A 26,622-nucleotide genomic window follows, 5' to 3' on the forward strand; every position below is an offset into this window, starting at 1 on the left:
GTAATTTGAAAGAGTTCAGTATAAAGTTGGAGCATGAGACCAGATTTTTGGCTGTTTTGGCTTAAAACTGACATCTGTGAATTACTATATATTTGTGGCAGCAGTTTTAGTGCCTTAAGTTTGACTTCTTCCATTTTCACTTAGATGTATAAACTGCAGCGGCAACTGGAGTAACGTAGTGTGCGATAACCTGGGGATCTCTAAATAACATCTGCATTTGTTTCAAGAACTTTATTGTCATTTTACTATCACAACAAAATTGCTTTCATTTGAAACAGAGCCCACCCTGATCACTAAAGTGGTCCAAGATGTTGAGTAGTATCACACACCCCCAACAGCATCAGTCATCCCTTTGAATTTGTCTGTTGTAAATGACAGTATTTGACTTTCTTCACATGGTACCACACGAACACATTATCCACAAACACTTAACAGCTGAGCTTCCTCAGTGTTAAATACTTTACCCCATAACCCTGTTTGATTCTTACTTCAGTTTTTGGCATAAAAACAATTAAATCAATGAAAAAAATCCCAGCAAAAGATCCATAATATGAAAACAGGCCAGTCCTAAAAGCTGTTTTGACTAAAGAATAGTTTGACATTTTGAGAAATACATTACTTTCTTGGCGAGAGTTAGAGGAGCTGATTGATACCACTTCCTGTCTGTATGTTAAATACAAAGCTACAGCCTGGTAACAGTTAGCCCAGCACAACAACTTGTTGCTTTTACATTTTGCTTTGTGTAAGGTTAACCAAATGTGATATAACATGTTAATTAACGCACTTTAAGAGTGCTAAAGCTTTGGAAGAACTTTGAAAGGAGCCAGGCTGGCAGATCCCCCTGCTTCCTGTTTTTATACACAGCCAATCAACTCCCAGCTCTAACACCTGTGCACAGACATGAGAGTGGTAACTTGCAGCTAGTTAGCTTAGCTTAGCTCAGCTTAACACATAACCCCCATAAAACCAAAATTTGTCATTTTTGCAATTAGTTTTTGTATGGATCAAACAAACAAGATGCAACATGTTAATTATGGAACTGAAATATTGAGACCCCTGCTTCCTCTCTTTATGCAAACCTTAACTAACCTGCTGCTGGCTCTAGCTTCATGTTTAGCATACAGACATGAGAGTGGTTGGCCCTATCAGTTTTCATAACTGGCTTTTGGCATGTTTTGATTAGACTGACAGGGTGTATAGGATTTCTCCGAACAAGATTTTATAAGATGATTAAAATTAATTGCATGTTTGTAATAATGCCAATTTTTTTGCACATTGAAAAAAATGTATATTCTTAGCTTCATCCACTCCAAACTTTGGTTGATTTATAACAACACTAATTAGCGCAACCCAAATTGCCACTCATTTTTGTGATTTCTAAATACATGAGTATCAAAGAGTGTTTTTGTCACTGATGAGATTCCACAGCCTTGGACTAAGGAGGCTCTTAGAGGAAAAGGTGTTATTTAGAAAACAGCACAGGTTATAAGCTACAGACCAGTTGGAATATGAATATATTGGCATTTGTCTCAGTGTCAGCCACTGAATCCTTAAAGGTCAGGATGTGTCTACCCTGCTTTTACAGCTTAATGGTGACATTTTGATATTCTGTAGCATTCAAAACTCATGATAACTGTGATCATCCTAACACACTGGCATGGTTTATAATTTCAAAACCTCCGGTTTGTCCAGTGACTACAACAAATAACAATGCAGTTGTAGAAATAGTTGAAACTCTTTGATCTTTTGTCATCCAGCTATGCAACAACAGTAGGGTTAGGCTCTGTTGTCTGTCGATATCTTGACCTTTCAGAATTCAACCATTGACCTTTTGAAGAAGTGTAACTACCTCTGGTACCCTCCTCGACCACTTCCACAAAGAGAGACACAATAGTAATACTTCCTACTTTTATTATTTTCCTGTTATTGTTGTTTAATCTGTATTTAAAGTGACATTTAGTCTACAGAAATATATAATCAGTGTCCCATCAGTGCTCCAAAATATGTACGTTTTGTTCAAATTTGTGCCCATGTTCAAATGCTTCATCATCAACACCTCGCATTTATGAGAGATTATGCCACTTAACTCAAACTGCAAAGATCTCTTTGTGACATGTTTGATACTGATCCCAAATATTTGAATTATTTGAAGGAGTGCTTGAATCTTTCTTGGCAAATTGAACAGCTTCTTAGAAACAAAGTCAATTACCTTTTTAGGCTTCAAGTGAGGTAACGAAAACACATCTCATTTACAGCACTGGTCTCTCGCCCTGGCTAAACCTTCTCTGATTTAACACTCTTGCTTTGCTAACTATCTGGCCTCTCAAAATCCTCACCAAGCTTCACCAAGCACTCCCCATATTTTCAAATATTTGCACAGACTTCAGTTACATTGCCTGATTCTTTCAAATGTGGTTGTACTCCTGTAGAAATCCACGGCCTCTAAATGTGTCCGGGTCAATTCGCACAAGATGAATGTATGTCTTGACATCTCTCTGATGTTTTCTGTACATGTCTGTTTTTGATAGTAAAACTTTAGTATGCATTACCTTTGCAAAGTACAGTCTGAAGCTACAGCTTGTGAATAAACCAAAAGGTTTGTGTCCTTGATCCTGCATGGGATTTTGAACACAATGGACTGGACAAGAGTCTGACATCTCCTTTGTTTGTGCTCTTCAGGGTTGGGTGTGTTTCTTAGAGAGCACCGCTTCAGATTACCGCTTACATCACTGAGTTTGTGTTCAATAATTCACAATATGAATCATGCAGCTCCTCTGTCTAATCTTTGGAAAAACAACAACCTAAGAGAGTAAAGCAAGATGACCTTTCTCCATTGCTGGTGATTTTCATGCTAGTAAAATTTGTATTATATATTATATAACACACACGTATTTATATAAATATTATATATTACATAACATAAGTATGGAGCAAGAGACAAGAGTTGAGTACCTATCTTAGCGAGCATTAAATAGTACAGAACTGCTTATAAAACAACAACTTGTTCTTGGATTCCTGTTGTAGCAGCTAGTTCCTGTAGCTTAGCATGCAGCAGGAGTGAACAGCTAGTCTGGCTCTGTCCGAAGGAAAGATGTTTGTTTCAGCTGTACAAAAAACACAGTCCCTACGGTAAACTAAGCTAAGCTAAGCTAAGCTAAGCTAAGCTAAGCTAAGCTAAGATAAAATAAACTGAGCTAAGCTAAGCTAACTATCTGTTGGCTCTAGCTTTACATGTAGCTTACTTTTGATGGAGCAGTACCAATCTTCTCGTCTAACTTTAAGCAGCAGCGTGATTAACTGTATTTCTCAAATGTCAAAGTAAAACTGTATTAATATTTTATCTCATTTGCCAATTTACAACTAATTTCTAGTAAATTTTAACCAGGTCACTGAGGCTATTTATGAAAACAGATGACTGATCTTTTCGTATTTGATTTGTTACTCCTGGACAATTCTGATCTTGGTTATAGTTTAATCTGGAGTTTTACTCAGGAGTGACTTAGACCTTATTTGAGCTCTGGCAGTTTTCTTCACTGTAATTTCCCCTTAAGTGGTTTAGGAAAAATAATTTCATTGGGCAGCATCACATCTAAATTCAGATCAGATTGGTCTAACTCTTCATTGAAGCTACGCACTCATTTCTGCAAAATTCATCCTGATAATGTTTGTTTAGTATCTTCAGAAACATATAAATTCAAAATAAAGTCGTGTGGGTTTGACCTTATTCAGTATGAACTGGTATTGACTGTCCTGCCAGTGGGACGGTGGGATTTAAGAGGATAAATAATGTAGCGGCAGAGATGGAGATAGGAGGAGTGTAACATTTCAAGCGGATTGAGGTGAGTCACATAAATGCAACAGTGGCTCATACTTTATATTCACAAATTGGCAATGACCACAGCTGTTGTTTCATAAGTAAATCCAGACAGTTATAGTGGAAATTCTCTTTGACACCATTTCAGGTTGTTAGGTCAGCCGTCAGTGGAACGTATGCCTGTGTAAAGAAGTTGTAGCCTGAACCTATGGTTGATACGTTCAGTCTGCACGAGTGCAAAAAAACAAAACAAAAAAAAACTAATTTAGGTCAAGAAAACATTCCTCTGAAGTAGGGGGCCTTTGGGGGAAAGCCCAAACCATCAAGGGACACAGATTCAAGCAGAATAGCTTGAGGAGAAGGAGGAAGGGAAGGGTGGTGGTTTGTGTGTGCACATATGTGGGGATAAACAACAAGAACAAACAAGAGCGAGAAGCTAAAAAACTTGAAAAGAACAAAACTGACACTATGAGAGAGAGAAAACAAGTTCATGATACACACAGAAAGAAATCTTGCATCTGGTTGTAGAGAGAGAGAGAGATAGAGAGAGAGAGAGAGAGAGAGGATTTTAAACCAGAGACAGTGACAGCTTGTCTTCACGTAAGCATACGTCTCTAATATGTTAGAGCTGTGAACTCACAGTATAAATATACAGACTGTTAATGTTCTGCTGAGTGACGGAGGTATACAGAGTGAGAGGGAGGGGGAGCTGGACGGACAGGAGGACGGGCAGTTTATGCAAGCAATGTAGGTCAGTCAGTCAGAGTTAGGGACTTAAAAGGAGACAGAAAGCAAAACAAAAACTATTAGAGAATGAGCAATGGAGGGCAAATGTCATGATGCATGATGCATCCACTCTTTTTTTGTTGCTTTTCAGTTTAATTGCGCTGCAGATTAGCAAGTTTAGCTCACTGCAGTCACATAAGGAGTCCTGGAGGTTTGAGGCCCTACTTATGCCAATCCTAGTATCTCTAAATATAGAGGCACAGAAGCTTTAATGAGACCAACATATTGCATACTGTAAATTTCCACCATCAAAACCTCTACTTGATGTCTACGGTCTATTCTGTTTATGTATATTTTTTACTGCTCACCATGGACAGGACTCACTCAAGTGTAGCCAGACAGGTTGTTGGAAAATCACCACAGACCAGTATAAATTGAGACCCGATGCTTAACACATGATATGTGTTAAGCATCACGAGGAAGGACGGCAACATGTCCATTCTCCACAACTTAAAAAGTCCTGACAATTCTGTAAATGTGCCATATCACAAGTGTTAATCATGGGTTTAACATTTTAATTAGCTACAGTAGTGCTATGGCTCTTTGGATGGTGATATTAATCTGTCAATTGGTCCACTACTTTGAACTAGGCTGGTCCCCTTAAGATGAACTGTTTTAACTTTAGAAATAACATAAATTTGGTCAAATCCATAAAACTTCATAACATTATTTTAATTTGATAATTAAATCAAATAATCATATTGAAATTTGATATAAAATTTAAAATATTTTAAATGTTAAAATATTAGAATATATCCAATAATACTTATAATAATATCAGGTGCAAGATACGTCAAGGAACTCAGAGAACTGTGTGTCATTTAAGTTTACTCTGTGGAAGATTTAAAATGCCTAAATTAGAACAACAGTTGTATTTGATACATTTTTTGTTTGATTTGTTTTAATTTAGGGATTTTATTTCCATAATTGACTTGCAGTAATTTATTTTGCTTTATCTTTTTATATATTTTCTCTTGTTTCCATGTTAATTGTTATGCACCAAAATAAGTTTCTTGTATTTATTTCTGTTTTTAGCTGATGATAGCGTCCTCAGTGACCGCACAGGTCTTACATATCTGACTGGAAACCTTGTTCACCAGTTGCATGACAGGTTAGCTTCCCTGCAGGTCTAAACCAGCCAGTTTTGCCATTGTCGTGTTAATTGAAATTCACTGTCATGGTGGTGACAGTAGCCTTTCTCATTATCAAATGCTCAGCTATAATGTCACTGGAAACAACAGTTTGGGAATCTGACCTCACCCAGTGCAGGGTCACTCCAGTTTGTACAGAGGGCGGTGAGGTCAGGCTGGTGTGACCAAACCAAGAGCACTTTCTGTTTTGCTGATGAGTTTTAGCTTGTCTTCACTATCAGAGAGGCCGAGACAACTTTAGCAAATGAGACAGTTTTGCTTTGCCTGTAAACATTTCTTTTGGTTACTTTTCTGTACATTCTCTTTGCATCAGGTTAGGCTTAAAGCTGCACTAATCAACATTTTTAGATTAAACAATGGCTCTCATGACGTCCTGTAAGTTACAGGGGTTAGTCACAGACATTTATCAATGAACTGTTTTCAATAGATTTGGTCTAATATGAATGCCATTTTTTTGAGTGTGTTAATATGCTAACATTCGCTAATTAGCACTAGCTGAGGCTCATGGGAGTTTCATTAGTTTTTAATGTATTAAAGCAAAATACTGAACAAATTATAGTCTATGCAGATATTTACATTTACATTTACTCATTTGGCAGACGCTTAGTAGTATCCAAATCCAACCTTCTTGTAGGTATTCAGTACCACTATGTATCATCTATTTAATAAGTGCAGGGAGATTGTACAGGGAAGTGCACCAAAAGTCAAGGTTTTTAGGAATGGGATGCTCTCAGAGGAAAATAGAGAAGGACACCCCAGCTCCAGTGGAACTATGTGGAGAACTATACTATACAGATACACGGCATATATCCACTTATTATTCAGTCGGCATTGCATGAACCCAGTTAAATCCCCTCTGATATGCATCATTCATTGGTGCGCTGAAAGCTTTTTTTTTTTTCCTAGGCTAGTCGTTGCCTTCATTGGTTTGGTTAGTTTTAGGCATGAAGAGTGATGATTGGTTAGGGTTAGAATATCAGGGTCAGCCAATCAGATACAGAGTAGGGTGGATCATGCCTCTTTGCCACCCTGAGGAAAAAAAATGCCTGCTGCCTTCCTGCCCTGTTGGTTTATAACTCACCACAGACAGAGGTTGATTTGGCTTTGAGATGATAACTTGAACAGATTATGACTGAATCTTCATTTTGAGGAGAACCATTTCTTCAAATGCTCTGGTCTTAAAAGTAGTAATCAGTAATCTGTCACCAGCACATGGGCAAGATTTGCCTCCCTGAAGTTGGTTTGTGGAGATGTATTGAGAATTGACAAATTTAGTTTTGAAATATTTTATTTTGAAAATCAGCTGTGTCATTATAAATGGGACTGAAACCCTATGTTTACCTCATGTTGAATATATCTTATATTCATGCATCAGGCCTGTGTAGGACCAGTAATATTTGCAACTCTAATTTACACTGTCAGGTGTCAGAATACATAATTATGTAGTTGTCTCATCCTATAGTCTGTGGGCCAGTAATGATTGCAAAATCTAAATCTGCTCTGTGGCCAATGAAGTCAAACAGCAGAAGCTAATGTGCAAATACTACTGGCCCATTTTTAAAAATTAACTATGCAAGAGTAGTCTAACATGTCACTGTTTCTATGTATTTATTCATCCTTCGCTGAACGGGCCACTTTAATAAAGATTTAGACATGAGTTAAGAGTATATCCACTTCTCCAGTCACCACTGGGCCAAGAAAAAGTCAGGGGATCATCAAAGTGAATATCTGGAGTAAATTTCACGTAAATCAGTCCAACAGTTGTGGAGATATTTCAGTCTGGATTACAGTGGTGCACTTTAGATTAATTCTGCTGTAGTGTAGCAAACAATTAATCACTGACCTTTAAAAGATGATGTAACGTGACACCAATAGATAAAACATCTTAGCTGTTTTTATTGAGTCTGTCTCATATAAGTGTGCATAGGAGAATTAAACCTATTTTGTGGTTATAAAGTTTTATATTCATCACTCTGGACATAGAAGTAATAATAACTGATGCAGAATAAACTACAATGTGTCATAGAAACATTGTCAGACACGGGAGTGATTGAGTTTTAAAATGATTTCAACACAGAATTATGAGGACTGTAATTACTTTGAACACCGCCAAGATTTGTTCAGCAAGAAGATTATTAACTTTCACGTTTATGCACATATGTGATCACTTATTGATTTTGACATTAATAACCTCCTCTCCTCTCCTCTCCTCTCCTCTCCTTCTCACCTCTGTGCTTCTGATTTTTGCCAAGTTGGTTGGTTATATAACCTGTAAATGAGAAGGTCAGCACCCAGCAGTCATCGCCATGGATACTTGGCATGGACACACACATTGTACATCTTGGCTGGTCCACTTTGGAGCCGCATGTGTGTGTGATAGTGTGTGTATCAGAAGTAGGGCAGCAGCGGTGTTACCTAACTCACCCAGAAAAGACATCTGGTTTAAGCAGCCCTCTCACTGATTACAGCTTCCTGTACACACACACACTCACACAGAGAGAGAGAGAGAGAGAGAGAGAGACCATCAATCATGCACATGCAAACAGTCACTGTACAGGAACGCACACAAACATTTGGCTCAAATTTTGTTTCCACATAAGAAAAAAGTCACATGCGCACAAACAAAAAGCACACACACAAACAGACACATGCACACGTGCATACATTCCAAGACTGTACAGTAAATGTTCAAGACACAGGTAAACTTCATCAGTTTAAACTGATAAGTAAGTATCATTTATTGCATTATGAAATGAGTTTTAATGAATGAATCACACAGATGTAAATTCTGGTTAAAAGTAACCAGAGAGTTCTCATTAGTATGTTTTAGGTTGATTAGTTTGTTGATTTTCACTTATTCAGCTGCAAGCAGTGACAAGTTTTGAAGCCTGAAAAACATCAATTGTTATGTCTTTGTTGTCATTTTGTCGTTGTTAAAACAGCAACATTTTAGGGAATGTGCTTCTTTGCCTTCTTGCTGAGAATTAGATTGATTCCACTCTCATATCTTAACTTTGCTTAAGAAACACGAAACTCAAAACTCAAACCACAGCTTGTTGCTTTTACACTTTACACAGCAAAGACATAATGTGTTAATGAATGGGCTTTGAAAGTTTTGGTAGGTTTATCTCTTTGGGAAAAGCTGGGTTGAGTCTTTCTCTCGGACAGTCAGACATTTAAACCTGAGGGAATGACCCTGATGATGATGTCATCAGTTTCCACAGATGTTGCATTCACTGGTCATGGAACGGCCCAGTGAACAGTTGGTGCATTATTGGAAATATAGGCTCCAGGGCTTTTGGAGCTTGACCTGTGCAAGAGACTCTAAGTCAGGACATCTCTGCTGCTGCTTCGACTTTTCCTTTTTAAATCTGTAACCCTCATCTTTATGCAAAAACAATAATAAATTGGTATCCCTTTAAAGGCATTTGGAAATTGAAGTTTTATACTTCAAATGCTTCGTACATCATCTAATAATTAAATTTTTTATGAATTTATTTTTTATTTTAAGACAAATTTAATCCCTTATAAGACTGTTAGTAATTAATTATACAATGAAAACTCATTGGAGGTTCATAAAACCCACAAATTCCAAGAAAACATACAAAGGACTTCACCTCCATGTCCTCACTGGCAGCTATGGCCCTGCTGAAGTGGCATAGAAAACTCCATCATCAGGAGGTTAGGCACAGTGATGTATTGTGCAGTGGATGACTCCACTGTTAGGCTGTAAGAAAAATCCTTTTCCATTTCTGAAACTGTGTATGGGCATTCAGACCGATGACAAATAAAAACACAGACAAAGGTGATTTAATTTGTTCTTTACTGCACATTTTATGTACAAGACAAATTCTCAAAAGGCAATACAAAATAAAACAAAATGCATAAAACATATATAGTTACTGTGAGATAGATAATTAATTGATACAAAGGAAACTTTCAACTGTGACACTTCTCCTTTAGTGATGCTTCGCATCCTACAGCAAACCAATCTCCTAGTAGCTAATTATGTATATTGATTTATTTACATGCTTGGTTGTAATTGGGAAACGTTTAATAACCCACAACATGCTGCCAACATGATGATGCAGTAAAAAAATACTAAAAAGACACAACGGTCAGTGTAATGATAGTTTCTGTTAATTCCTGAACAGCTGACATTTTGGAGATTTTAGATTTCTGTAGGACACCAACAGATAATCTGGAGTTATGATTCAAAATATCAAAAGAAAAAATTAAAAATATAATTTACACTGGACACACTCAGCACTCGCTAACACAACAAACATCGTTAGTTTAGTATCTGTGGATCATGTTATAAGAAATATATTTGTCTAAAGAACCTGAAACACAGAGGAACCGTGACCAGAGCTCATGACCAGCAGCAGTTAGTTCAGCGCATTTTTCTCCAGCTTAACTTGGATGTTGTCCCATTTTACTCTCTGGACATGAAGATTTTTCACATTCCTCAAAATGTGGGCACGTATCATCATCTTAAAATAAACACACACGCACACAGAAACACATGGAGAGTCACAGAGAAACAGCACCCTGTCCACTCATTCTTCAGACAGAACAAATGAATCGCTCAATCTGACATCTACTTCGTCTTGTTCTTCTGTGAATAAAGTATCCTCTTAATAAAATAAAGTGTTCTTCTTCCTTCCCTGAAATGTTTAGTGATATTAGCTGGAATCAAAAATAATATTTACTGCTGTGAGACTACATGTATTTTCTCTCATTCAGGCACCTTGTTACATACTTAGATTGTTGTGGATCCACTTCAAGTGAGACGCGTTAATTTTATGGGTCCTACCCTGTCATTTACAAAACATGGCCGTACAACATCAGGACATAGAGAAAGATGGGTTTAACAGAGCCTGTCTTTAGCTGAAGCCTGAAGCCAGGACAATAAGAAAACAACAGAAAACAACAACTCTTCGTGTGCAAATGCATTCTGGTACATCCAGACTCTCGGCCCACTTCACCCCCCTTTCAGATGTGACCCTCTAGAGTCTTTTTCTGAGCCCGCTCAGGCTCCTGTACACAAACTAACTTGCCCTGTCACTGGACGATCTGGGGCATCTCGCTCCAGGCTTTGGCCTTCTTCTTGGCTAGTGCCATCCATGGAGGCTCGTCCTGGGACAAAGCAGGGGTGGGCAGCCCTCGCTGGGAGGACGGCGTCTGTCCAGAAAGACCTGGAGCTCTTGAACCAGGTTTTTCTGGAGCGGTTCTCGATGAAAAAGGCGTGGAGGTGGATGTCGTACTCTGGGGCTGGGGCATCTTGGAGGAAGGTGAAGGGGTGGTTGTTTTGGAGAGAGACGGCGGGCTTGTGAAAGGGGGAGACTTTTGGGGAACGGGAACTGGTGTAGGGGGTGACAGGGATCTTTGGTCTGGGTTGGGGTGGAGTGGAGGTTTTGAGGTGGCAGGTGGAACTTGGGGCTTTGGAGGGACTGGACAGGGCAGCGACGGGGTTTTTGAAGGTTGAGGTGGCACTGGAGTTGGAGGAGAGAGAGCTCTTCTTGCCTCCTTTTCTACAGATGCCGAAGGCTTATTGAGCTCCAACGAACTCACTGGAAGAAAAAAAAGAAACACACACACACATCAAACACAAACAAGCTAGAGAAGTGTTCCCTGAAAGAAATGTGTGTGGTTGCTGTGAGCGTTGATGCAAACTGACATTGTCCTAAATTAATCTGCAGAGTTGTAAATGAAACATGTCGATGAAACGGAGGCTTGAAAACACTGCGTAAGGCTTTAATGCATTATGTTATATAACTCGTTTGTAATGTGTATAGGTAATGAGTTACTGTATATATACACAATGGGCCTGAATGGGCCTCGATGGACTTTCAACCATTACATAAGTCATAATAACATAATAACATTAACGGTACATATTATCATATTAACCTAATGCACAGGTGATCAGTGTGCAATAATGAATATTTTAAAATATGAATGGAGACTGTACTGTATTCAGTGGCTGAGATAGAAATATAATGGATGTCTATGGAGTTATAAAAAATTAATCAAAAAGTATAATAAATTACATAGAAAAATCATAGCAGACATCTACAAAGATTTTTACATGATTAAAGCTGTAGGAGGAGATGCACACCACAAGTGTTTAAAAAGGAGTTTTAGCTCAATAAATATGCAGTTTTATGCAAATGTGATAAATATGCAGGAACCTGTATCAAATTATTGATTTAACATTATGTGTGTGGCATAATCAGTTTGAGTCACAGTTGAGCAAAAGAGGCTCAGGAGAATAAGAAGCAATCACACTGATTACACAGTGAGGTGAAGAACAGTCACATTATGTAAAACAGCACAATTCATCACTTGTTCTCCCTCTTTATTCTGAACCTGGAGCATTTTACTATTCTCAGATCCATAATTTGTATTATCTTTGTATTAAATTACCTTTTTCATCAATTAAAAAACACCTGTATCTCTGACAAATTGTTGGCCTGATCAGTTATATTGGCTGTGATGTGTAATCAACAAATCAACTGTGTGAATTCCTGTAAATATTACGGGGTTGGTTGGTTGCAGTAGCTGAGATTGAACAGATGAGGGCAGCGTTGGATCAGTCAAAACCAATTTCCATGCAACAAGTTTGAACAAACAACAAGTTAAGTGGTTAATTTAAAAACACTGACATTTCCCTGATGTGTATTCAGCTCTTTGAGGAGACCAACCAAAATAAAGCCAGCTGAAATTCTCCCACGCTGCAACTGATGTGTCTCTTGAAAGTGAATCCAGTTTATTTTGCAGTTTTAAATGACCCCTGCGTGTACTTGCATGTGTGTGTGTCTGTGTGTGTGTGTGTGTGTGTGTGTGTGTGTGTGTGTGTGTGTTCTGACCTTTGCTGGTGGACTCAGCTGTTTTGTTGCTCTGCTCCCTGCTCGCAGCTGAGCTGACGTACATCGGCAGTGAAGACTTCCTCTCTTGGTCCTCCTGATAACACAGGGCAGTCACTTACACAGATTCTTGATAAAGACTGATGTCTGGATTAACGAGTGGCTGGAAATGTGTGGTGATGTACTGAACATATATGGAAGCAGGGAAAAAAACTGTGTACACAATCATCTAAGTGCATTTCCTGATGGAAACACAAATCTAAACACTGGCGTTTTTCTTTGGCCTGCCATCATGACAGCTGTGAAGTATACTGGCCTGTAGCTAACAAGCTGTTCACAGAGAAAATGCAAACTATTTAACTGTATAATGAGTGTGACACAATTGTTCCTCTGTGAACTAAACTTTGCAGCAATGCTTCGCTTATTCATTATATTGATCACAGTGACATCTTATTTGCATAATATGAAAAAATATTACAGTAATGCAACAACTAAACTGAACATTTGCACACAACACCTGTGTTTTTTTTTTTGTTTTTTTTTTTTTAACCTCAGTCACCTCACAGGTTTGTGTCCACATGAAGACATGCATGACCACAGAGACAGAGACAGAGACAGAGACAGAGACAGACAGACAGACAGACAGACAGACAGACAGACAGACAGACAGACAGACAGACAGACAGACAGACAGACAGACAGACACACACACACACACACACACACACACACACACACACAGATTACCTTCTTTACAGTAATCTCATCCAGTGAGTTTTCCTTGTAGATCTTCTGTTTCTGTTTGGCCACAGAGATCCAGCTGGGAGAATGAGATCCACCAGAAACACCACGAGCTGCAGGGGGCTCTGGATCAATAACACAGCAGATACACTGTCACACCAGGGGCTGAATCAGGCACCGTTTACTCCTTTTCAAAGACTGATTTAACCCAAGCTTTGGACCATTACGACTACTGAGCACCTTACTGTATATGTAAGAAAGCTGCAAATCAGTAAGTGTGTTTATGTGTGTATACACACCTGAGATACGCTTGGTTTTTCCTCCACTCTCTCCATGTATATCCGGTTTCTTGGGGAGGGCAGGCTTGTTACTGATTGGCTGACTTACAGTGGGCTTGACGCTGATTGGCTGCGGTGGCTCAGCTTTACAGCTGGTTGGCTGAACTGGAGACTCGATGGGAGACTGAGTAGGAGAAAATCAGATTACTATTATTATTATTATTTTAGGTAATAAATAAAGAATAACCCCTCTGCCTCCTTCATTGACTCTGCTTTACAACTCTCTCTTTAAATCAGGTATATTTGCCTTATTTTAATGACTGTAGACATTTAGTCTTCTCCCAATACAAATGTGAAGAGGAACTAGCAACACAAATAACACAAATGTATTGGCAGTAGCTGATTGATATGCATCAGGTACAGTCCATAGAGTGTATATAAAGATAGATGTAGACTCTGGGTCTGAAAAGTGAAGCCAATATAGAAGAGCCTTAAACCTGCGTTCTATCTAATGACCACCAGGGGGCGACTCCACTGGTTGCAAAAAGAAGTCAGATTGTGTTGAAGTCTATGTGAAAATGTCTCTCACATGTCTCTCTAATCCTCACTTGACTTATTACCTCAGTAAATGTTTTTCCTAATGGGTTTATGGTCTCAGTCTCTAGTTTCAATTCTTCTTCAATACAACATGATGTTCATTTTTTTAATTAAAATAGACCATAAAGCAGGGTATGCATTATTACTGTGTGACTGACAGACTGTACCACACACGTTGACCTGTCTGACAATCAGGATAGAGGACAGAGCAGGTCAGATCCACCCCTCACTCCTCCTCAGCTCCAACCTCTCGCCCAAATATGGTTTCTTCTGATTTCAAAAAACCAAGATGGGAATGGTCAAATTACAAACTCAAGGCATCAAAACAACAGCTCAGAAACCAACAGGTAACGTCACAGTGGGTTGCCACTTGGTACAGGCCTCTACAGTCTAGAGAACTTCATAAGCTCCAGCTGACCTGCAGCAAACCTCTTTTCAGGAGTAGATGAGAACAGTTTAAGATGCGGGCTTGTTCCAGGTACCCACAGCTGTGTGTTTAGGTCCTGCTCATGGATGGAGGACTTTTGGAAAGGGGTTCTGATAAACTATCAAATGTGTGCGGCACAGTTTTTGATGCTAACCATCTGACTCATCTGCCTGAAGACTCAAAGATCAACGCCAAGCAAGCTGTAGTTGTAGTAATTTCAGTTCCCAAAGTAAAGGATGACCACAAAACATGAGAAACCCCACTCAGAAACATGCAGTCAACTACAACAACAACACAGTCAACACACCTCTGTGTTTTCCTCCTCCGAGCTGAAGCGGTGAAGAGCTGACGTCTTCCTCAGCCGCACCCCGAAAGGATTGTCGGGGTTTCCCTCCACCACGACGGAGCTCTCTGTAGGTGGGAAGTGGAAAAGTTGGTCTGTGGTTTGATTTTATTTTTAAGTCAAACAAACATTTCACCTCATGTGACTGGAAAACAGAAGATGTGGGTCACAGTGAAAACCATGACAGCTGAATCGACCCTGGAAAAGACAACAAGACAAGCACCCAAACATATAAAACCATCATGTGTACTGTCTCTACCTTCTGTGTTTGCAGCAGCTGAGGTCTGAGGTTTGACGGAGGATGGAGACGGTGATGCATTGCTCTGTGGTTTGGCAGCAGTGCTCCCTGCATTCCTTGCTCTACCAGGACTCAACACCAGCTCAACCTTAGGCGAACTCGCTGGTTCTGCTTTCACAGCAGGATCCTTCTTGGTTGTAGCTTCCGCCTCCTCACCTCCGAGCGCTGTGATGGCAGATGGCGAAGAGGAGACACAGGGAGGTGGAGAGGAGGGAGGGGACAAACTTTGCGATCTCTGCCAGGCGGGAGCAATGGTGAAGCGGACTTTACTCTGATCTGAGCTATTGGATGGCTGCTTGACCGTTTCTTCCACGGCGGTCAGAGGTGTGGCTTCTTCTTCCAGGGTGGACTGATTGTTTTCCTCTTCTTCCTCCATGGCGTCAGCTCGTCCTTCATCGGTGGATGCTGCATGTTGTTCTTGAGAAGGTGCCTCAGTGACATTTTCTTCTAGGTCAGCAGCAGCTGGGGACTGTTGGAAGAAAGATGTGACTTTCTCTGAGCTGGGAGAGACTAGATTTATGTGGACAGTGGTGGTGCTGGTCTTACTGGGAGAGACAGGCCCACTCTCTTGTGATTGGGTCTCATGATGTGGCTCTGGAAGAGACAAAGAAGGCAGCTTGGAAGAAGCAGTAGCTTGTTCTGTGGCTTCAGTTTGATCTTTTTCCACTTGTTTAGTGTCTAAACAGGATATTTCTACATTTTCTTTTTCAGCTTCATCCACATCAGGTTGGTTTGCTTCCTCGTCTTCCTCTTGGAAGTGTTTGATCTCTTCATCTTCCTCCGCTACCTCACAGTTTTCTTGCCCGTCCTGCACTTCGGCGAGTACTTGATCCCCCAGGTCTGCAGGGGTTTCATCATCACTTGCGTGTTTTGTGGTGAACACAGTGACATCATCTCCAGCCACAGCATCCACACCCTCATCTGCCTCCTGCAATGACATGGTGATGCCCACTTCTTCATCCACTGCATCATGGAAGGTCTCCATCACCTCCTCCGCGTCCTCCCTGTCCTCTTCAGTTGCCTCCTCTGCCTCCTCCAGTCTCCTGCTCACTTCCTTCACCTCCAGCTCCTCCTCATCCTCTTCTCTCTTCTCCCGTCCCTCCTCCTCCACCTCAGGCTCCTTCTCCAGCTCTATCGCCTCCTCACTCTCTTCCTCTTGTCTTTCCTCCTGTTCATGGATGTCAGTTTTTCTCATAAGCATATCATTTAGCTCCTCAGGTTCGACCTCCTCTGCCTCCTCTTCCTCTGCTTCTTCTTCTTGCTGGAACACAAAGGAGAGAGGAAAATAAGAAAGAGCTGCACACACCTTGGGCCTTGTGGAAGAATAAGATGTACAAACATATTTGCTCCTCAGTGGCATAAACAAATTATTTTAAGATATGAACAAAATTCATGAATGATCTTGATGTCTCTTATGAGTCATGTACAGATAATCTGAATTTCTCCACAGAGGAGGAAACACTTGTTAGATTTAAAGCAGCTATAATTTATATTTTTATATTAACAATGGATTACATGACTAGTTGCATGTGAAATGGGTCACTTGTAGTTATGAATCTAAAGAGAATTATCACCCAGTTCCCATCAACTTCTGCAGAGCTGCACAGGAACTTACAGCCCACTGTAATAAATTATTAACAGTGGGTTAAAGGGTCAAATGACTGTGTTTAATATGGAGACTGTCTTCCCGAGAAGAACGACAGCATGAGTCATTTCAAGGAACGTCTGTTTACATTCACGTGACAAAGCCCTCTAGTGGTAATAGAAGGTAAAGTTTGCATAAGAAGGATGTTGGGGTGGATGGATTCGTCTCTGGTTTCTTTATAAAGAGTGACCACACCTGTTCCCTAAACCTAATCACATTAATATTGTAACCATGACAACAAACCTTGTCTTTTCAACCCAAACCACAATTTTTCCCTAGGCTTATAAGAGTCGTTTTTGTGCCTAAACCTAATTAAACTTTAACTGAAGCGTCTCATCATAAAACAAATTATATTTCTTCTTTCTGATTGGTAACAGTTTTGGAAAGCAAAACTACGACAAATGATGTCATCCTGGAAATGAGGGCATCAGATCAGAAAACTCCTCTATGTGTCATTCTAAAATGCAAAACAATGGAAAACAATATATTTGCTCTTGAAACATGGAGGACTTGTTGGATAATGTGAACAGTGTGAAAGCTTTTGCAGGCAGTGACAAACCCACACAAAATCATCTCCTGACTCTGCAGTGTTTGAGCCTCTTTTAACCTATTGTTTTGATTTGAAGGTCAAAATGCTTCATTATGAAATTGTACTTATAAAATCAATATGTGGTATCAGTGTAGTGTAAATCATAGTTTGCTAAGAGGTGCAAGTTTTTGGATTTTAATACATGAGTATTTTGGCATCATGAGAACTTTAGTAGTTAGTAGGAAAATTCTCAGCCTCAGGATCTTAAAGCAAAGTGCTGTTGAGGAGATGATCCTCCACTGCACCTGACACTGTAAAATCCCATGTCATGAAATCTTTCACATCCCTTTGAATCTGTCCCACTCTGCTCTGCCAAAGATGTTTTTTGGCATCTAAGTTGATATCAAACCTTTTTTCTGTCATGATACTGCTCTGCACTGACAACTGAATAAGTCAAAGGTTCTTGCATGAGATCCACTGTGTTCTACATAAATTAAATGCAAGAGTTTTAATGCAGATTGTTTATAAAGCTATTTAAATCACAATACTGGAAATTAAAAGGAAATACATACACTATGTTGACTGAATCGTTCCACAACCAGTTCTTCTTCATCCTCTGCCTCTTCCTCGTCTTCACTTTTTTCCTCCTCTTCAATGGGAAGTGCTTCTTCTTGACAGGAAGGAGTGGACTCGACCTCCTCTTCCTCAGTGGTATGACCCACCAGAGAGGCGGAGGGAGCAGTCTGATAACCAACATGCTCATCCACTTCTGCCTCCTCCTCCTCCTTCACCTCCTCCCCATCTTCTATCTCTGCTTCTGCTTCTTCTTCTTCTTCTTCTTCTTCTTCTTCTTCTTCTTCTTCCTTTGTCTCCTCCTCCACCTCCAGGACGACACCCTCAGTGTCCACGCCCACTGAGGAAGATGCGAGAGGAGTTTTCAATGAACTCAGTACCTCCTGTAAGAATGAGCTCTCCTCCTCCCTGTTTTCCTGCACTCCGTCTTCTTCTGCTCTCAGTGCCAATTCGCTTTCAACGCTGTTCTCCTCTGCTCCATAGGCAATACCTGGAGGGTCCAGTAGATACTCTCTGGGACCAGCAGGGGGCTCTGGAGTGACTCTAGAAGCAGAAATCAAAGAGGTCAGATTGCCAGGAGAAGAAAACAAAAACAAGCCATACTGCGAGGAGGAGGGAACAAGGAGAAAATCATGTCTAATCACCTGGGACTGTCCAGAGAGGAGGCTCTGGGGCTGGGCTCGGAGGAGGGCAGGGTCTGGGCCTCTGGGGCTTCCTCCTCTGAGAGACTTGGCTCAGGAGGAGAGGAAATGTCCGGGTTGTGAGAAACATCCTGTTCTGCTTCCGACTCATCCTCTCCCTCCTCCTGCTCCTCCTTATCTCTCAACAGGGATTGTCTGGAATGCTGTGGTTGCTCTTTGTCCTCTTCCTCCCCCTCTTCTTCTTTCTCGTCTTCCTCTTCCCTCTCCTCTTTTGGTCTTTCAACTGGATGACAGGCAGAAACAAAGGTCTCAGAGATCAACCTGATATCACAGTGGCAGCAAGTATATGGAAGCCTGTGGCTGCCTATTTAAAATGAAATGATTTAAGATAATTGACTTTAGATAGTCTGTAGTGTAACTGAAATTTCTTTTTGTAATTTTTGAAATCTCTCAATTAACCAATGAGCATGAAAAAGGCCATTTCCTTTTTATTTTTATTAAAAAATAAAATGAAAATAAATAGAATAACAATAAAACAAAAGTAAAATCAGGAAATGGTGCACTAGTAAAATCAAAATTTCAAGTTTAGATTGCAGATTGACTGCCAAATAGATGAAAAGTCAAATTTGCTGAGGAGTAAATTGAATATTATTTGTCAATAGACTTTTTTATTTTTATGACAAATTTGGCAGTCATTGTACATCTTCAAATCTGAAAAATCTAATTAGTTATCAAAAAGTTATTCTTGTCATATCAAATACCAAACACACACCCCAGCCAGAGACGTCCATACATTTGATTTGAAATTGATAAAAACCTCCTGACCTTCTGTCAGCTCTTGTTCTTGCTCCTCTGAAGTTTCTGTTATGGAGGTGTTCACCATCTCGTCCACCACAGAGTCTCCCTCTGTTTTCAGCTCCAGCCTCTGCGTGCACACAGGCAGGTTTGCTGACATTTCATTTTCTTTCTTTTTTTTGTTTGTTTGTGTGGAGTTGATATATTTGTTGCTTGCTTTTCTTTTCTCCTCTGTTTGATGCTGGTTGGAGACTGTTGTGTTATTGTACTATAGAATTTTGAAAAGCAACATAATTTAAGTCAACATTATTATTTACCACGCAGATGAAGTTCTGTGGTTCTTTGACTGATCTTATCCTCTGACCCTACCCTATCCTTCTGATTGGGCAAAAGGTCATTACCACATTATTTCCAACGAGTATCTTGGAACCTGCTAAACTGGATCTTATTCTAAACACTTTACCACATGTATGGAGGCGTTCGGATGCGCCTCAGACTGAAGAGGACACATGAAATTGACGCATCCATTCATTGGATTTATAAATGTGTAAAAATGGGTAAAACCTTTGATAAAACGTTGTGACTTTTGTGGGAAAACTGATCTGTTGCTGCAGCAGGTACTATCAGTGACAATATCTGCAGCAGCAACAGAGCAAAACATGAAACTTCCCTTTTTATACAACCTGGGTTTTATGTGATTGAGTTTGCTATTGTTTCCACTGGTAATAATAACTTTGTACTCATCATGTAAATTGCTGAGTTATAGTAACGTGTCAACATTGCTAAAATGAAGCAGGCAAGAAACTGTAGTAATTTACAGTCAATCAGGCTGTACACAAGTGCAGGTTAGCCAGAGCCAAGGGAAACATCAAAATCACCGCCCAGACTGACTCAACAGTCCACAGACTGACTTCTTAGTTCAACATTGACCACCAGTACTTACTGTGGCTGTGCACACACATTATGTTCTCTTGAATAGAGGACTGTTACTGGCAGTTCAGGTTTGCTCACTTTTGGTTTTACTTCCAAATGAAATGGTTCATTTAATTTGTTAAACTGCCGGTTTTTGTCCCAACTCGTCCGATTGTCTGACAGCTTGTTTTTCTCTCCCCAGCTGTTGCAGTGATGTCAAAACATCTCAGAGTTTCTAATAACTGATTGAAACCATTACAATAAAACCCATGTTGTAATAAAGTGAGATGGTCCTCTAAAGGATATGTCTTTGGTGTATGAGTGTACGTGCTTGTGTTAGTGTATTTGCATGCATGTGAGTTTCTTACACTGGCAGGTTTCCTCCTGTTGCAGGCCTTGTGTCTCAGGCCCAGCTTGTGTTTGGCAGCAGAGTTGTCCAGACAGGCAAAGGGACTGGCTGGCTGACTGAAGTCCCCGGGAACCACCAGGGGGCTCATTGCTCTACTGGAGGCTGCACAGGACAGCTGGAAGACACAGAAACAAACACGGACAGAAGGTTTCACTAAAAAGTTTCACAAACAACTTCTTCACAGAGGAAATCAAGCATTTGTGCATACAGGTAAATTAACCCCCTGCTACAGCTTGACTCCAAACACCCGGTACTCAAATATGTGTCATCATCTGGAGACACCTCTGGAGAAGCTCCACTGACAAAAACCAGGATTTGTCCACCCATGTCCTGAGGAAATTATATCCATGTGCCACTGTATCCTCAAAGTCTGTCTCCCATCGTTTCCCAGTGGAGCAGCTCCAGACACAGCTGCTCACATTACAGATTTGAATCATCACTCTTAGTTTTGTTCCCAGCTTTATGAAACCAAACAGCCCAGCGTTGGGGCTGGAAAGAAAAGAGTGTATTGAGTGTGTTAGAAAGGGGATTTTCACTTAAATGATGAAAGCAGCTGATAAAGAAACCAGAGGAAATAAAACAAGACCAGCAGCGAGAGAGTGAGAGAAGGGAAGTCCAGCTGTATAAATATTAGCTGTCCTTATCTGCAGGACCAACACTTACTCTGTCATGACTGGAGATGTATCCCTCTCTCTGCTCTCACAATTTTCACATTTTGACTTATTTCAACCTCTTCTCATCCAAACTCTTCCCAGTTTGATCCGTCTACACACACTCGGGCTGACTAAAGGATTGCAATGACAGTTTCAGGGAACTAAATTCATGTTTTTAAATTCAATGTTTCAAGCACCACTCTTTGCTCAAATCAGCTCCATGGTTTTGGGTTTGTGGCAGAAACTGGAGATGTGTAAACTTTGATATCAAAATGACTAAATAGCAACAGAGATCAGCTGGAAAATATGAAAATATCTTTTTAGGTGAACTGGCCCTTTAAGACTCACATCACTCGATTGTCTGACTCACACCTGGACTGAGAGAATATGTATCATCCAGAGGAATATGAGCACAGTTCTTCTTTGTTGACATTTAGGTGCGTTTATTTATGGAAATTGTGATGATGTATGTGTGTGTGTGTGTGTGTGAGAGAGCGAGAGCAAGCGAGAGAAAGAGAAAGAGAAAGAGAGAGAGAGAGAGGCAAACTGAGGTAGATTCTGAAAGTTAGTACTACATCAGACATGCTGACTGCCAGAGAAACCAGTGGAATGCACACACACACACACACACACTAGATCACTGGAATAACACGTACAGTATTACAGTGAGAGAAAAGAGGAAAAAAGGTCAGAAAACAACCGTGAGGGTGAAGACACACACACACACACACACACACACACACACACACACACACACACACACACACACACACACACAGGTCCATCTTCAAGCATCACGCATTAAGCACATGACAGCTATTTACTGCGCTACAATGACAGTATGTGTTTGTGTTTGTGAGGTTGGTGTTGCTGTGATATGAATCAGAGCTGAAGAAGAAAGTTAAACCCTCAGATGGAAATCTGACCTATGTGATTTAAGAAAACTTTTAATTACACTATCTGTAGAAGGACACGTCTATTCAAGTTTCAGGTTGTGTTTGAAGAACTGTTTCTTTCACATTCTTCATCTTTTGTCTCACAAATTCATCTTGACTTAATTAAAAAAATCATATTTCCTGCATGCGTTTTTAGAAACAAACCATATACACAACACTTTCACAGTGTTCCCCTTTAAAAATGACATGACCACCGTGTTAGCAAACAGTTGCTTATTGACACATTTAGCAGACATGCAGTAATATTAGCATTCATTTAGACTCATGTTTCTGGGCCTGATGAATCTAAGTCCAATATTCAGTCTCCTTTTAGCTCTGTGTTGGTCTCCACCGTGTTCTGAGAAAAATAGGCAGCTCTTAGTGGCTATAAACTTAATGCTACGTTCACCAGATAGCTGCTTTGTCAGCATTTGCTATGGTAGCATACAGAGGGTTTATCACAGCTTTTTTTATTGTGAAAACTGTAAAGATGCTGATGAGAGTGAAGCAAAACAGTGAAGTTGCACAGCAGAAAAACAAAACAATAAGCTGAAAGATGCTAAAATGCTCCTTAGAGCAAAGTGGAACTGCAGAGTAGGGTGATAATTCCCAAGGTTTGTTACCTTAAGTAATTCCTTTCACATTACACACAGTCATTTGATCAATTGCTAACATAAAAAGATATGATTAGTGCATCTTCAACTTGACAAATCTCTATTGTTGAGACAGCCATAAGATGAAATGCTATTCTTATGATGTTGAATTTTTCATTCTTGAGCCACAAACTGAAGAAATGAGCAGTGAACTATATGCTGAAAAATGGCAAAGCCTGTACTCTTTCTGTTTACAGTAAATATGAAGACAGGCTGTCCCACACTCAGATACCCTGGGTGATTTTAGGCTGATATGGACATGCTCTCTTGCTGAAAACTATAAGTGCTGCAGTGAAATCAACTTCAATTTCAGAATAAAATCTCAAATCTCAAAAAAAAACAGTCTGTGTCTCCAAGAAGTCTGTCATAAGATCCCAGTGGATGGAAAAGCTCCAGAAACTGCCACTGTGACTGCAATTCATAAGTCACTGCAGTCCTCCTTGACCACATTCCTGTGTGTGGAATGCAGTTTAAAAGGGATATTTTCAGGTTTTTGCATGCACGTCTTTGTAGCTGGCCATTTGTGGTTCCCTGCAGTGGGAAATGAGTGCTTAAAATCCTTCTGAAATTGCTAAAACTGCACTATTATTAAATGCTCATTTGTCATACTTTGCTGACTGTGCTTTTAGCCCACATCATATCCAGCGAGGCTAAATGGATACTTGAGGTTTTTAGGGCATTTGTCTTATCACGAACTGGCACTAATTTCTGTCCATCCAAACTCATTTTAGTGAATTGTTTTAACTGACAGTGTTGTTAAGGAGCATGTGGGACATTTTAAGTCACATGGGCTGAACCACAAACACTCACACAGCAGGTCAGGAGACTGGAGAGAGTTATAAAGAATGGGGCTTAGACAATGATAAAAGTGGAGAGAGAGGAGGGGGAAATGGAGGACGAGGTCATGACTTGGGCTTTTGGTAGTGTTTCAGTGATTAGAATGGATCATGAGATGTTTTTACCATTGTATTGATCACCTGAGGCAAATGACACAGTCACACAAAGCTCCACACTCAAAGGTCCTTCCTCCTGACCTTTATAAATAACGTATCAAACCATGAGATCACTAGAATCTCTGTTTGGCTGCTGATGGGGAATTCACCCACGATGCTACGGGAGGTTATTTGTTGACCCTCCCATAATAGTTGTGGATTGAGTCTTGAACCTAAGAACAGTCATTTAGCATTGAAATGTGGGAGTTATGTTGTTAGTAAATTTGTCCATTGTACCACTTATTAAATTCTTAGTAGCAGGAATTTCTGAATGAAAGGCTGGATTTCCTGTCATGAGCTACTTTTGTGCTCGACCTCTTCCTGGACTTTAGACAAACCATGTCAAAGTATAAAACTGTTTATAGACAGAAAAAAATATGCATAACTGGATGAGGCTGATTTCTAACCCTGACAGAAGGAGGTTCAGACAATCACCTGTAGATGAAACTTTAAAGCTGCACCAATCAAATATTTTCTTTTCTTATAGACAATTAAACAAAAGCTGACACGTTGTATCCCTGTCTCTCTCCTCATGTTTCCTGTATCTATTACTACTATTGTCAAAAAGCCAATAAAATCTTTATAACATGATAACTTCTCTCTTTGTATGCTGAAAATGTATTTGCTAACACGTCAGCTAGATGTCATCTGAGTCAATGTTGACTCAGGCTGAAGACTATGAGGTTGAAAATTAAATAAATCTGGCGGTGTAGAAAGAAGTGAGCTCACCAGATCTCTGCAGCCTGCTCCTCAACTTTGCTTGAGGCGAACAGCTCAAGGCTACATTAGCTGCAACTAGCACAAAGCATCCAAATCTCTGAGAAAAAACGGTCAGGGGCAGAGTTGCATCATGGAAAATGATCCAAGTTTTGACAAGGAAGAAGGATGTATGGAATAAAAAAGATATACTGATACTTGCTTTTTTAAAACTGTCCATCTTGAGTCAAACAGTGTTTTAGGAGTGCAGTGCTAAATCAGAAGAGAACTCCTTGTTTGTGTGTGTGTGTGTGTGTGTCTGTGTTTACCTGGTCATCATCACTGTCTATTCCCTCCAGACTGATCGAACTGTTCCTCTGAGCCTGATTCTGAGAGATGGAGAGAGAATTATAGGGATGAGTGTGGAAGCAGTGCAGTCTGCAGCGTTCAGCCGGACGTTACTCAGTGACATGTGTTACCATGACTGTGTGAAGTGTGGTGTATTCAGGTGGACTGCAGGGTAGACCGTCATCCTCAGACATGGTCCCGGCATCCTCGGTCCTCTTCACGCACATCAGGGATGGAGGAGAGCCCAGTCTGATGGCCTGCTTCAACTGGAGCTGGAACACATGCAGGTAACTTGTGTTTGTATGTACTGTGTGTATTTCCTCTGTCTAAGAATCAAAAACCTGCAACAAACACTTTAGGGTTAAGGTGTTTTCAAGGATTTGTGTGTGTAGATAAAGATGGAGCCAAATCTGACCATCCTGTTTAATAAACTACAGCTTTATAAAAAAAAGTAAAAGGTGTGTCTGAGCGTGCATTTCTGTTTAGATTATGTATGATTAACACAGAATGACTTGTGAGGACAGTTAGCCAGCAGTCACTGGAGAAAGTGTTTATTTTAGCCAGTGTGTGAGTGTGTGTGTGTGTCTGTGTGTGGGGTGGGTATCACAGAAACTCAAACTAACAGAGTTGTTATCTGCCTGTTACGTGTTGCCCTGTAACAGTCACTCAAGGACTCACTGACTCAGGTGCAAAGCAAACACAGGACAATACAGCTTTTCTGTAGCCGTGCTGAACACTAGACCTTGATTAGAAAAAAAAAAAATACACAGACCAGTACAGTGTTCAGTGTTAATACGTCCATGTAGTTACCGTAACTCTTAAAGAATGACAAACAGAGGAGCTCCAACTCAAATAAGGGCACAGGAATAGCTTATTTCACTGTTCGCAGTTGTGCCAAGAAGCAAAAATTGCCTTTAAATTTAGTTATTTTAGCTAAATTTGGCTTAAAATGAGTCTTACACAGTACAAAATGTCCTGTCATAGACATATGTTTTTGTTATAATTGCACATAAATTTCACATAAGACTCGCTTCTGACTTAATGACGCGATTCACAACTTTTAAATGTGCTAACAATGTGACAAAAGATTTTAAAAAATAGCCATCAAACTAACAACAGCATCATATTTTCGGTATTGAACTACTTTAATTTTGAAAAGATTCAAAAATCATTTCCTGGTTTATATTCTCTCTTTATTACATGTATGTGAAATCTCCACTGTTCCAGGATGTAAAGTCGCTGGGTAGGGTCCAGGAGCCTGTTTGGACCATCCACAAAATCTCTCCTTATCTTCAGTGAGTGACCAATACACACATCACAGTGTTGGACTGTTCATCAGATTTTAACAACCATGCACCCTGCAACATATTGATCCTTACATAATGTGTTTATATTTGGCTCTGGAGCAACCTCATTCAGCTTATCAAACAGGCAGCCCAGCTCAGAGGGAAGATTAAGGTCAGGAAATCTCCATTAGATTGCTTTCCACGGTAAATTCAGTTTATGCAAATAAATGTATTAGCTTTACTGTCAAAGC

At 40.0% G+C, this 26,622-nt stretch overlaps 1 protein-coding gene across 2 annotated transcripts in view; it reads right to left on the reverse strand.

The window, feature by feature from the left end:
- Positions 1-9,556: 9,556 nt before the first annotated feature.
- The window catches only part of LOC139605605 (capping protein-inhibiting regulator of actin dynamics), a 49,546-nt gene continuing 32,480 nt past the window's right edge, over positions 9,557-26,622 (reverse strand). For both annotated transcript variants that reach the window (XM_071457220.1, XM_071457221.1), the window contains exons 5-16: positions 25,217-25,357; positions 25,067-25,126; positions 20,768-20,923; positions 19,518-19,617; positions 18,696-18,975; positions 18,051-18,594; positions 15,266-16,565; positions 14,971-15,074; positions 13,661-13,823; positions 13,368-13,486; positions 12,624-12,717; positions 9,557-11,324 (exon numbers count right to left, since the gene is read on the reverse strand). In XM_071457220.1, the coding sequence (XP_071313321.1) occupies positions 10,816-11,324; positions 12,624-12,717; positions 13,368-13,486; positions 13,661-13,823; positions 14,971-15,074; positions 15,266-16,565; positions 18,051-18,594; positions 18,696-18,975; positions 19,518-19,617; positions 20,768-20,923; positions 25,067-25,126; positions 25,217-25,357 (3,570 nt within the window). In that variant the 3' untranslated portion in view covers positions 9,557-10,815. The remainder of the gene's footprint in view (positions 11,325-12,623; positions 12,718-13,367; positions 13,487-13,660; positions 13,824-14,970; positions 15,075-15,265; positions 16,566-18,050; positions 18,595-18,695; positions 18,976-19,517; positions 19,618-20,767; positions 20,924-25,066; positions 25,127-25,216; positions 25,358-26,622) is intronic.

The sequence above is a fragment of the Trachinotus anak genome, unplaced genomic scaffold, assembly GCF_046630095.1.
Source record: "Trachinotus anak isolate AG129_WGS33_773 ecotype Australia unplaced genomic scaffold, CSIRO_AGI_Tana_v1 ptg000021l, whole genome shotgun sequence".
Lineage (NCBI taxonomy): Eukaryota > Metazoa > Chordata > Actinopteri > Carangiformes > Carangidae > Trachinotus > Trachinotus anak.